The following is a 12,883-nucleotide window of genomic DNA, read 5'->3' as shown; positions in this document are numbered from 1 at the left end:
AAAAAAACTGGCAGATTTTCAAACAGCTAATATGGGCCAGCCAATTAATCCATCTGGCTGGACTGTATATTGTGTTTTAAAATGAAAGTCAACTGTAGCGATTTCGTATATGTACCTGACCTGTTGCTAGAATGCAAAGCGCGGAGAGTCTCTGTCTCCAAAATGGAGTGAATGTAGTCAGTCATTCCCAACAGCCACTGAAAACAGCCACACTCCCTTCCTTTAATCTTGCCTGTTTCTTGTCTTTGTGGCAATCCGCTTCTTACTTGACAATCATGCCATGTTTTTGTGCTTCAAGAAATAATATACGAATATTGTATGCAGTTCCTCAAAAAACAATACAGGGTCACAGTTTTTGGGTTTTTTTTCCTTTTCAGTCTATGGTTAGATATGAGGTGCTCAAGGAATGATGCAGTGAGGGATGAGAAACACACTTTATTAAAAAAAAAAAACAGTTGAAATTGCAACAAAATGGCCAATCTAAAAATACTACTCACCTTCAGCTCCTTTTGTTGAAACACATTGCATAAAATGTCTTCCAAACTCCACATCTAAAAAAAAAATGTCTTCCAAGTCCCCGGTGGTCTTGTTGAAGCAAAACTTGAGTGTCACCTTAGCCTTCACGCTACATTTCAACAAGACCACAATGTTCAAGTTAGGGCTAAAGTGATGTTTTCTCGTCGACTGAATATAAATAGCAAACTTGGCTTCCCCAATTTAAGAAAAAAAAGTATTCCTTATTCTTCTGTTTGGTCCCACAAATAAACATCAAAAATATAATGGGAAGACAATATCTTCTCGTCTCCTGCCTGGAAAAAGAAACCTCATTTTGTCTCGATGATAAATAAAACATGGCTTACAGCGTTTTACACAGACAGACCCAAACCCTAAGATTTAGATTTTAGACAACTCCGTTTTCACCAATAATTCAACCGTGCCACTTTCAGAGTTAAATGACAAGATGACTTGATGTAGAATGGGATTGACTGGCGTAAGGCGAGGCATTAAGTATGATATAAGAGCGCCTCTTTGGGAAGCCAACCCCTGGAGGTCTCGACTTGGCAGGAGCCCCAGGAGACATTTAAGACTGGAGGCAGTTTAGATCCACTTCTTTTCAAAATGAAAAATAGATGAGAAGCAGTCATGCTCGACTTGGTGATAATCGTGAGGGCGGCGGCGGCTTTGACGTGAATAGTCGTGCACATTGATGAAGCGGACTTCCATGACAGCAACCTTGTCAGCGTGTCTTTGTCAAAGTGACCCGCGGGAAAATAGACCAAAAAATGTTGTGGAGATGCACAAAACCCTTTTAAAGTAACTTTTCAGCGTATGTGCGTCATATCTGAAGACTTTCGTAAGTAATGTTATTCCGCTGGATGCGATTAGCGATGTTCCAAATATACCTTTGGCTAGAGAAGCGTTATAGGCAATGCTAATATGGCACTGTGGGGTGCCATTGTTGTTTTAACATACCATTAAATTCCGGATTATTAACTTTTTCTCGGCTGGATTTTTTAAATTTATTTATTTGTGGATTTTCACAACCACAAGAGCGTCACATTCTCGTCTTTTCTTGGATTCCCTTTAGTTCCCCCAAATCGTGTTTAATGTTCAGGAATTTTTAGCCTTTTTCACATGAGCTTTGAGTTTATGAATCGAGGATAGTTTTTGTTTTCTCTCCTATTTTTATGCGTAATATGTTCAAACCGCCGCACATGTGCAAAACATTTTTGGTTTTGTCATCGCAACAACTAGATTTGACACAGATCTGATCGGCTGGATCACATAGAGATGTGGCGGGCCAGATTTGGCCCCCGAGCCTTTAGTTTGACACCTGTGCATTACAGCAAACACAATCTCGTTCGCTTCAGCATTTATGAGTTGATTTGGACATGCTTTTTGGCTCCTGCACGTTTTTAATCTGCACTGGTGACCGGCTAAGCCAAAGTCGTCCTTCGCTTCTTTCTCTTTCATGAAATTTGGTTTTCTCGCCTTTCTTAGCCCCTCAGCTCTCTTCCTCCTCCTCCTCCTCCTCCTCCTCCTCCTGCTCTTGGACTCGCCGACGCTGACTGTAGGTCATTCACCTTGTGCCAAAGGAAAGCGGGGCTGGAAGTTGCAGGCCAGACAAACGGTGACTTATGTCATTCCTCTTGCGGTCAGCGCTCAACCTGGTTTGGTCCTCTTCAAATACAATTTTTTTCCCCTTTGAGGTGTATTAAAAAAAGAAAAGTCACACTCTGTTTAATGTTCCCCATTAAAAACTTCCTCTCACTGACCCCATAAACCTTTCAGAGTTATGAAATCACGTCTCGCTATATGACACCCGACTTGTATGCATAATGCTGGCATTGAAAGTGGCTGGCTGCCTTTGACAATGCAACCCCATTGGCCCAACAAACATGCCGTTGTTGTTTGTTTTTGTTCCCCCCCCCCCCCGAAAAGTGAGACTTTTGGGCAAGGCTTCCTCCCGTCACCAGCGATGACATTTTTCGGCACCTGCTGACGCAAACAGTGATCAAAATATTTCGACTGGAGCCACTTCTTCATACGCTACACTTGGAACCTATAGAAAGCTGCATTTTATTAACCCCCCCCCCCCCACACACACACACACACGAGCCCTCCAGTTGGCCACGTGTTCCAGTGAGATGGTCACAACTCCTTTTGCGCCACTTTGCCTCACTGTCACTGTTTCATGATCACACGTTGACGGGATCAGAAGACAAGACCTTTTAATGTGCTTAGTCGGGAAGCCCCCATACCACTTTTTTTTTCAGACCGTATGAAGTATGGTGCTGCCTCGAGATTGAAATGACTCGACTTTTGATTCTCTTTTTTTTGTTTTTTCCCCAGATACGAGCCATCTTTTGACCGATTATTTTTGTTTGTTTTGCTTTGTCTTGAGAGCATTGACTTTGAGATGCAAGCGTTGTAATGTCAGCAGTGACTCAAATCACTTCCCGACAAGCAGCAGTTTGGCAGATACACTTGGTGAAAACTGATACCAAAAAAGAAAGAGAATTACACGTCGCCTGTTTTAAAACAACCGCACAGCTTATTTCCGTCCACAATGCAGCTCCATTCCTTGGCGGTGCGCAGCTAACGCCATCGGGCTGTCTGTCGAACTTCCTGATGGGCCTTTCAAGCATCACTCGAGCAGATTCTTTTTCTTTTATTATGGAACGCAGGCCCTATAGAGAGGGAGCCCACTCAGGGTGTTTTTTAATTTTATTTTTTTACATGACAGGACCCCTGCCGCTTCTCTCTCGGCAGGGTTGAGGTGATTAGGGCCCGCGATCTATTGGCGTGGTCTCAGTGCATTAGTCGGAACAATATGTTTGTCGTCAGCGCTAAGTCATAACTAATCTTGCATCACAAGTCTGATGGCGGAGCCCGAGCAGGAACAAATGCTTCGGATGGTTGGGGTGGAGGTCGGGGGTTGGGTTGTGGGGTGGGGTTAATTTAAAACGGCTCAACGGATGCCTAATTAGCTTGCTTTAATGAGGAGCTTAACAGTCATTGCTTCATTCTTTACCGGTGATTTTCTTTCAAACTATTCACAGCCACTTTGATGCCGTTTCCGGTAACCGTGAGGCGATAAGAACACGCGAGAGCCGCCGAGGCAGTTCATCCTAAAACGTTTTTAGAACTCAAAATGAAACATTGCAGCCATCTATACTGGTGCTGGAGTGCTGCGTTTTGCGCACTTGAAAAACTCCAAATAAGCAGTCGATAGGTTGCTTGGACTAGGAGGCGTATCGGTAATTCGTGGCGGAGATGAGCTGTGAAATTCAATCCGCTGACGGGCTTGATGTCGCGTGAAACCTTGAAGGCAACGTGGGCGCCCTTTGCAGCTCGGGTCGCTCTCACTCGAGTCATTAAGCTCCAAGCTGCATTGCGCTGACGGTCTTCCATCTCAGCTTTGGCGAATGAGACTCGAGGCTTCTGCAAAGATAATTACTCGAATCTCCGACTGTGGCGGATGAGACCAAGGCCAGAGCTTCTTTTCTAATTATACCTTGTGTACCTTTCTCAACTGAGCAGCTCAGCAAATTGGCTCGTTTCTCCCACCTTGCGCTCAAATTGTCTTGTTAGGCGAATGTCAAGCAAAATAATTGCGGAGGAAATCGCAGGTGCCGCTTTGACAAACAACCCTATTTATAGAGCGCTTCCAAAACAACACGCGTAACAAAATGCCGTACGCATTTCGATGTCATTCTCTTTGTCTTGTGTTGGAATGAGTTGATGTATTAAAACAACAGAGCAAAAATGCTAAAAAAAAACCCAAAACAAAAAAAACAAAAAACAATCAGGCCTTCAAAAAAAAAACCAAAGAGAAAATCATCGAAAAAAATCATTGTTCAAAGCCAAGGAGTGAAAATGAATTATAAGACAAGTTTTTTTTTAAAAATGGACAGCGATGACGTTTGGCTAATATGCAGAGTGAGGTCATTGCAAAGCGCAGGCCGAGCAGCAGAAAAAGTTCGACACCCTCCCTCTGATCTTCTGCGAAGATTTCAGCATTTCCAGAAGTAGCTGGTCAGTCGACCTGGGCGGCAGCAAAGGGGAGGAGCAACTCCGAGAAGTATAAGGTGGGGCAAGAACATTTCAAGATTTAAACACGAAGAAAATGAGCTTGCACTGACAGCCAGTGAATGGAGGACAGATTCGGAGTTATCTGCTCCAGTTAAGATGGCAACTGGAGACGTTTGGGCTAGGCCAGGCCAGCTCCAAAATGAAGGATGCCTTTTTCGAAGTACTCTTGTGCCAAGAAGGGGGCTTTAACTTTGCCATCTTAACTACTGCATATGTCCAGTGGGACGTCTGAAGTCCGACACGATCGGTTTCATGATGCTGGTTGACTTTTCAAGTTCAACATCAAAATGTCCTTCAAGGTGTTTAAACTGTCGGCATCTTAAAACCTCAAAAAGTTTTACAGACAACATCCGTTTCTGCTGGTCACGTAGGACTGTTGACAAAAGTCATGATCTCTATCTCAGTAAAACTAGACGCTTGCTGTCAACAAGCTTCACGTTGCCCCGTGATCAATCTCCAAAGTTGATGCGAACACCTCAACTCATCATCGCTTCTCCATGAGAGCCCTCGGGAATAAGGTGGACGGAATGGAAGCGAAAAAGCGATGCTAACGCCGTCATCAAATGCTAATCGCCTTAACGCAACACACAGCTGGCTCCAATTGGGATTCAAATGCGGCGTTTGTTATCAAACACAGCTTGCGAAAGGCGGTGCCAGGCTATTGTCATGCATTCCTGCCTTACTTTTTGCCCCGGCCGGCTGGCTCATCCTTCGTCGGTGGGTCTCGCATGCCGAGTGGCTTGCAAGTCACGGAGCAGTTTTAACCAATCTTCTAAATATAGTCTGCCGCTTAGTGTCTGTATAGGCTTAGGGTTGACGTTTGGGCAGGTTTCAGTGGCAGATGTCACAGTCTGGTATTCAAGCGAGGGGATTTATTTGGAATCCCGGTGTGTTTGTGTTTGACACCGCCAAGGTCGACGGCTTTTGGCGTGACATGAATCAAATGGGATTCATTTGATTGAGATCTGCCGTATAATCTGACTGAATATGATGGAAGATGAGAGGGAGGCGAGAGACCGAGATGAGGATTATGACGGTCTAGATTAACTGGGGGGTCGGGGGGGCTGGGATTGGCAGAAATGTGAAATTGTGCTTTCCAAAAATCGATGACTTGAGTTCAATCGAATGGCATCGTATGAAGGTCTTTGGCGAAAAAGCGTGTGTGAAACTGGAGGACTGAGCAAAAATTGGCGAGAATAGTGCCAATCAGTGCAGATATTAGGATGATAACTCCAGATGTTGTCATTTAGGTAATGTGTGGGAAGCCATCTGTTGCAGGGCCCCAATCTGCGCCGACTCTTCTGTGTTGACACGTCCCCTCATTAGAAGGCTTTGTATGGAGATGGCGGCTCCATCAAGCTTTCTCCGGAGCCTGTCCTCAATCCCGGCCCGCAGTCGAGTGCGAGCTGCCTAAAAATCATCTCTGTGGATAATTAAAACGAGGCGACAAGGGGATTAATTTGAAATCCCTTCTTTTAAACCCGCCATTGTGTCTCCAGGACGACTGCCGCGCCTGGGGGGGAGGGGGGAGGGGAAAAAAGGGGGGGAGGGGGGGGGAACTCGGAATGAGTTCTAATGCCGCCCTGCCGTTCGTTTGCTCACTTCAATCAGCGCTGTTGTCTGAGAACAATGACATGGCGGATTAGCGAGCGCGTCCCCGGCGCTCCGCTGGATGCTTGGTCTTCGGCCACGGGCGGCGCGCACGGCCCCACGCGAACCTGGCAGGCCGCCCGCCCTCTGTCTGCGCAGAGCGCAGCATGTCCGACACGCTGCAAATCGATAATGCGTCCTGGACTTGTGGTTTGTCCTCAGCCTGCCCGGCGATCGATAAAATGCCAGCCGATTGTTCGCGTCTTTGGAACAAAAGTACAGATTGTTCTTTTCAACACTCCCTTCCAGGAATCAAACCAAAATGAAGATGAAACGATAGCGTTTGTGTTTCTGTCATCTGGTAGCGCCCCCCCCCCCCCCTGCCCCCTCGTGTCATTTTTGTGTGAGCGGTGTGTCTTTTAAGTGCAAGCTCACATGAAAGATGGTTTCTGACCTCTGGAATTCAAGCCTGCCCTGAGCATGCCCCGTCTTGTCATCGGCCTCAACACCTCCTCGTCTTCTTGCTGCCGTTCACCTCTCCTTCCAAACGCCGTCGTTCGGTCACGTGCATCCCCCCCCCCGCGACCTGCCGGGGCGAACGATTTGCTCGCGTTTGCTCTTGACTCTTGGAGAGAATTATCATCTCCTCTCAAAGCCGTCGAAGCGCGCAAAGGCGAACCCCCCTCCCCCGAGGCTATCGCCGGGTTCCTCGTCTGCTCCCGACGATCCTGTCGAGGCCTTCAGCGATTGTTCTACGAGGGAATGAAAACCCGAATGATTTTTCAATGCGGTGCAAAAGGATCACGGTGTCGGTGTTTGTGTAAAGTCGCACGTTGTTGTGTTGTACTTGAGCGGATGGACGAGCCTATGCCAAATTCAATCATTCTATGATGATAGTTTTGCGTTGGAAAAACAATGCAGTGGTACCTCTACTTACGAACGGCTTTTGATTCGAAATGTTGAAATTGCGAGACGCCTCGACAGGAAAATGTTGCCTTCTTGTTACGGAAGAAATTTCAAGATACGAAAGGTTAAAAATACAGTCATGGGCTGCTACTCGCAGCTCAGAGTTTCCTGAACGCAACATCCTGTACATATTCCGGCAATGACATGGAAAGCGCGTCTCTATTTACAAAATTTTCTAGTTGAGAAATTTCTTCCAGAAACCAATTAATTTTGTAAGTAGAGTTACCACTGTACAGAAGAATTTAAGTATTAATTAGTGTTGTAAAAATGATCAAGTTATGACAGTGTGTCAATCACTTATTTATTTTTTTCCCCACCATGCAGGATGATTTTTTTTTATTTCCCCCATTTGACTTGAAACCGATTTGATTTATTCACCATTATTTCCAGAGTGAAACAAAAGAACCGGCCCCTGCGGTTCAATTTAATTTTATGACCTGATTTTGTCGCTGTTTTCTGCTGTCACTTCCAACCATCCACTGATGTGGTGATTTCAACTGCCCGCAAGAAATTCCAAGCTGTTCTTCGTGGCAATCCAGAAGCATCCTTTTTTTTCTTTTTTTCCCTTTTTTTCCCTCAACCTTGACATATCTTCTCTCTCTGTGCTTAAGAGAAAGCCAATGTATCCACAGATCTGCCAGTTCTGTCTTACATCTTCAGTAAGTCGGCTTCCTTTCAGGGGATGACACATTGAAGTTCAAAATCAACCAAGGGAAAAATCACTGGCGTTGGCTTTTCGATGGAATAATCTCTCTGGATTCTGGTCCACCTCAGTGGCCCGGAAGCGTGCACGCAGAGGGCTGTCATTTTCTTTTGGGCTCCACATCTGCCTTCTCTATTCACGGCGCCGGTGCGGGTCCTGTGCCATCTTTCTTGCCTTCCGCTCTCGTACTTCTCTCCGCTTCAGTCATGGACATCAGAGCGTTGTCCCCCCCCCCCCCCCCGCCCACCCTCTGCTGCTTCAAACCGAGAACCCCCGCCACCTCCCCCACACCGGTGCCTGCATACAAGTCAGGCTATAAATTGTGGAAACGTGCTGGTGTTAAAAGCTTGTTAAAGTGAGCGCCTTGTCTCTGAGGAGAAAACCCCGAGCCCTTTCCTGCATCGAAATGGGGCATTTAGTCAGGAATCCCATAAAGTGCATTCCTCGTAAAGTGGGACCGTTTGGTTATTTTTTTTCCCCTCTCCTTGGCCTCATTAAAAAGCTAATACGTGTTCAAGGTGCCCCACATTACTTGGTGGAGGCGGTGTCAATGTGTCACCTCATATTTGATGACTCTTATTAACTATCCGGGCACGCAGTACGTAGTCTTCTCGCGAATCTGGTCTGAACTTGTCTGCATTAGTTTTACGGATAGCCGGCGTACTGAGTTCATACATTTTTTTTTCCATGAAGCCGCCGCCCCCCCTCCCCCCTTTGCAATATGTTGCTTACATTTCTCTCCTCCAGACAAGCCGGCCTTCCCGCGAACCAAACATTCACGTCTCTATTTCGGTGTCTCGGTCCGTAAGCAGTCAATGAAGATTTTTTTATTTTGATCTGTTGACAAGCCGTGCATGTAGCCCACTCAGTCTGAGCGGCAGGAAAAGCCTCAGGCGAGGCGCGCTTTCTACTTCCCAGTCATCTGACCTGTGCCGTATTTTTTTTTGTGTCTGTTTCAGCCGCCTTTCTGGGAGACATCGCTCTGGATGAGGAGGACCTACGATCATTTAAAGTGGATAGAATCATAGATTTGGCCTCCAGGACCGTCCGGAGCGTTAATCGTACAAGCGCAGGTAAAAATAAAACAAACCAAAAAGAAAAAACTATGCAAAATCAAGCTGGGGTTTCAAAGCATCTGCTCTGCCATAACATGGTCCACCGTTGATTAAAAATAGCAGCACTGCATCACACTCGCAGGTGATTTGTTCAAAATTCTCTCGCGACAAGAAAAGTACAGGCGAGCGTCTGCCAAAACATCTGGCGAACACTTGCGACGTTGAACGCACCCGGACGAACTCTGACGTGAGCGCAACTTTCGCTGCCTTTCGAAAAAACACTCGCGATTGTTCACCCGCTCGGTGGGATTGGCGCCGAAATGGAAAACTGCTGTTTGGACAACAGCCGGGAGATTCAAATTGGTGTCAACTACAGTCGTACATGTTCCAGCAAGCACATTCATGTTGTGGCCGCCATGTGTATGTTTTTTTGGGGGGGGTGTAATATATGAGTTGAAAAAAAGTGCTGATGTAGCTTTCCAACGCCTTTAAAACAGCAGGATGAGATGATTGTTTTCAGAAATAAACGGGGCTCGTTATTCTTCATCAGGCATCTTTTAAGCAAGTGGTCAGCGTATCTTGAAAAGCTTAAAATCCAAAATCGATGCTCGTCTGTCATCTCATAAAGAGACGAGAGTCGGCGCACCACCTCGTTCAAACAAGCCCGAATGCATTTTGTATCCAGAACCGATGTCGTGTCACAATTCCTCGTTCACAACGGAGGAGACAACAGACAAAAGCAAAAAAACAAAAAACAAAGAATAGCTTTCGGCTTCATTAATTCAGAGCAGAACGCAGCAAGCTGTGATTTTTCTCGCCATAGTTTTGTGATCGTAGGGAGTGCACTTTTTTCCATTCCCTCAACAGCATTTTTGTGGTCAACAAATTTGTCCGGCTTCTCTTTGAATCTCCAATTTAAATTTTTTTTTCTCAGCATCAAGCAATCAGAATAGCCAAAGCCGACAAGGCTCTCGCCGCAGGAAACGGGCCGCCACGTCCAGACCTGAGCGCGTTTGGCCCGAAGGTGTTATTCCGTATGTCATCAGCGGTAACTTTAGTGGTAAGTTCAAACTTCTTGTGAAAATAATCGCACATGCTTCCAATGCGGTCCAGATGTTTGTGTATCTGGAGATGTCATTTCATTTCAACCCGATGAAAGGGAAAACGGCTACGTGCGAGAAACAACTTTTAAGTTCGAAATGTACCGCGCAAAGGGAAAAAAATAATAAAAAATCCTTCGTGAGACGGTATGTTTAGAATCCTGTTGCGACCACCGGCGCTGACCAAGCCGCTGAAGGTGAAATGACTCCGCACGCCGGCTTTTCTTCGTCCACGTGTGGGGGCGTCTCACGCTCCGTCTCGTCCCATCCAGGCAGTCAGCGGGCGATATTCCGCCAAGCCATGCGGCACTGGGAGAAACACACCTGCGTGACCTTTATCGAGAGGACGCAGGAGGAGAGCTACATTGTCTTCACCTACCGGCCATGTGGGTGAGTCAGTGGGGGGTTCGTCGCTCCGATAAAAGCTCCCGCTCAGCCTTCTTCAGCTGCCGGCTAATGATTTCACGCCCGTGTGCGTTTCCTCGCTCCCTGCTCGCTGGCCTTTTCACCATTGTTCCTCTCTTCCCGGTCTCTGTGTGAGCTGTTCTTTCAGACTTGTACCGGCCCTCAGAGAGAGAGAAAGGGAGGCCTGTCAGAACGCTTCCCGTATCTCTTCATCACCGGGCGCTTGTGTCATGCATGTTGCGCACCGCCGCACCCAGCCGGGGGGGGGGAGACTTCCGCAGCCTCCGCTCGCTCCTGTTGACACCGTTTTAGCCCATTTAATCCCACCGGTCACATTTGTGAAGGACAACAATGATTTCATTTGTAGGGCTCTAACATTTTTTCTTTGTGATGACTTAAAAGGGCTACCTACCAATGACACCTGATTTTGACTTTTAAATGTCTGGGAAAAGTTTGGGATGAAATGGGCTAATGACCTTCAAAGTGTCCACTTGGCGTTTCCCTTTAAACAGGACGGGAAGTTTGTTGTTGCCAAGAAACCATTCACAAGCTCATTGGATGGGGTCTTTTCATTTTAGGACGACAGTAGTACCATGATTTATAAATGTACAAGTTACGAGCTGTCGGTTGCGCAGATTTTTTAAATTTTTTATTTTTTGCAGTGAATAAATATATCCATCCATTTTCTAATCTGCTTATCCTCACACGGGTTTGCGGGGGGTGCTGGAGTTTATCCCAGCTGCCTTCGGGCAGTCGGCAACCCTGAACCGGTCGCCAGCCAATCGCAGGACCACACGGAGACACATAGGAATACAAAATGCAAGGACTCTTGATGATGCCACTGACTGGGCCCCGCCCCTTAAAGGCACACCAACACACCACACTCAACACGCAAATTCAGTCCGACGGCGCTTTCCTTAATGACAATGGCCAAGGTTGTTTCCTCACATTCTCTTTCATTTTTTTTTGTCTCCAATACAGCGCGGTTTTTAACAACACGACACTTTTGGACTGTCAAACCCTCTGACCTGACGAACTGCCTGTCATTCCGTACGGAGCGCTCGACGGAAAGGGGACGTCGTTTATCAGACAGAATTATTATTTTTTTTCCAGTCAGCGGTCGCGAGCCATTTTTAGCTCGGTAAGCGGCCCCGATGTTCCAACAGGGATGGCATTATCCACGCTGGCGGCAGCGGTTAGCAGCGGGAATGCCCGAGTCTGACGCATATTGAGCAGGCCCCCCCTCTGTCCTTTGCAAAGTTCAAGGCGTGGCTCATGAGAGCCTGGCTGGCCTTGTGGTAATTAGAGAGCGCCGTCTGGCTCGAACGGGCCGCCATGCGTGCGCCCGTCCTCCCCTTCCCGAAGCTTTTAATGTCACGCGGAGAGGGAGCGCTAGACCCTCCGCATCTGCGGCGGCGCACCGATAAATGATTGAATGTCACCGCTCTGTACATATGAATTATCCTCATCTGGCTCCATAAGTAGAGGAAAGGTGATTGAGATCGATGACATCACTCAATTCTCATTTTTCCGTCGCTTTCACTTCGGTGTTGTTTCATTTCCAAAGCCGCCAAGTCTGCGACCCGATAATCTTATCCCGTTGACGCCGCCTCTGTGTGTCTGTCTCAATGATTGGCAGGTGCTGCTCCTACGTGGGCCGCCGCGGAGGAGGCCCGCAGGCCATTTCCATTGGGAAGAACTGCGACAAGTTTGGCATCGTGGTGCACGAGCTGGGACACGTGATCGGGTTCTGGCACGAACACACGCGGCCCGATCGAGACGAACACGTCAGCATTATCAGAGACAACATTCAGCCAGGTACATTTTAGAACATTGGCAAGAACAGCAAGAGCTAAGTGCTGTTTCATGTTCCTTGCACAATGTTGCTCTGGCAGTGTAAAAAAAAAAAAAAACCTGATCGTTATCTACCCAGTAGGACTTTTGTCTATTTTTTTTTCGATGTGTACCTAATGTGGTCAATTCAATTTTTATTTATTTTTTTGCCCTTTCACAGGACAGGAGTACAACTTTTTGAAAATGGAGCCCGGGGAGGTGGATTCCTTAGGAGAAGTCTACGATTTCGACAGTATCATGCACTATGCCCGGAATACGTTCTCCAGGTACGAGCCAAGCCAAGTTGCGCTCCGTTCCACCTCGCATGAAAACTCGTCTTTGGTCAAGTCATGCTGTGCCCTCAGCAACCTTTTTAGGCTCTCATCTGGTTTTCCGTGGGTGCACCTCGTGTTTCATAGCTGTATACAGAATGTCTGCAAATGCATCGGTGTCCTCTCCATTGGACGTGGCAGCATCGCTGAGATTGAAAGCAGGCACACGTGAAAAAAAAAAAAAAAGATCCACTTTGAAGATATCGAGTTTTCGAAACTCCAACTTGCGTGTCGGCTTTCTTTTGTCAGTGCTTGCACATTAGCATTGAGAGCGTCTATGAAAACATTTTAGTAAAGTAGGTG

At 46.8% G+C, this 12,883-nt stretch overlaps 1 protein-coding gene across 3 annotated transcripts in view; it reads left to right on the top strand.

The window, feature by feature from the left end:
* The window catches only part of bmp1a (bone morphogenetic protein 1a), a 33,857-nt gene that overhangs the window by 3,523 nt on the left and 17,451 nt on the right, over positions 1-12,883 (top strand). For all 3 annotated transcript variants that reach the window (XR_015100866.1, XM_086110443.1, XM_086110442.1), the window contains 5 exons: positions 8,815-8,928; positions 9,845-9,970; positions 10,283-10,400; positions 12,055-12,233; positions 12,430-12,535. Coding sequence is in view for 2 of the 3 variants with exons in the window: in XM_086110443.1 (XP_085966569.1) it covers positions 8,815-8,928; positions 9,845-9,970; positions 10,283-10,400; positions 12,055-12,233; positions 12,430-12,535 (643 nt within the window). In the remaining variant the exon portion in view is untranslated. The remainder of the gene's footprint in view (positions 1-8,814; positions 8,929-9,844; positions 9,971-10,282; positions 10,401-12,054; positions 12,234-12,429; positions 12,536-12,883) is intronic.

Source organism: Hippocampus guttulatus, chromosome 5 (assembly GCF_054856545.1).
Source record: "Hippocampus guttulatus isolate MCC_2025c chromosome 5, RoL_Hgut_1.0, whole genome shotgun sequence".
In the NCBI taxonomy this organism is placed as follows: Eukaryota; Metazoa; Chordata; class Actinopteri; order Syngnathiformes; family Syngnathidae; genus Hippocampus; species Hippocampus guttulatus.
Note: the sequence above shows the minus strand (reverse complement) of the source record. Positions and strands in the feature narration are given on the sequence as shown.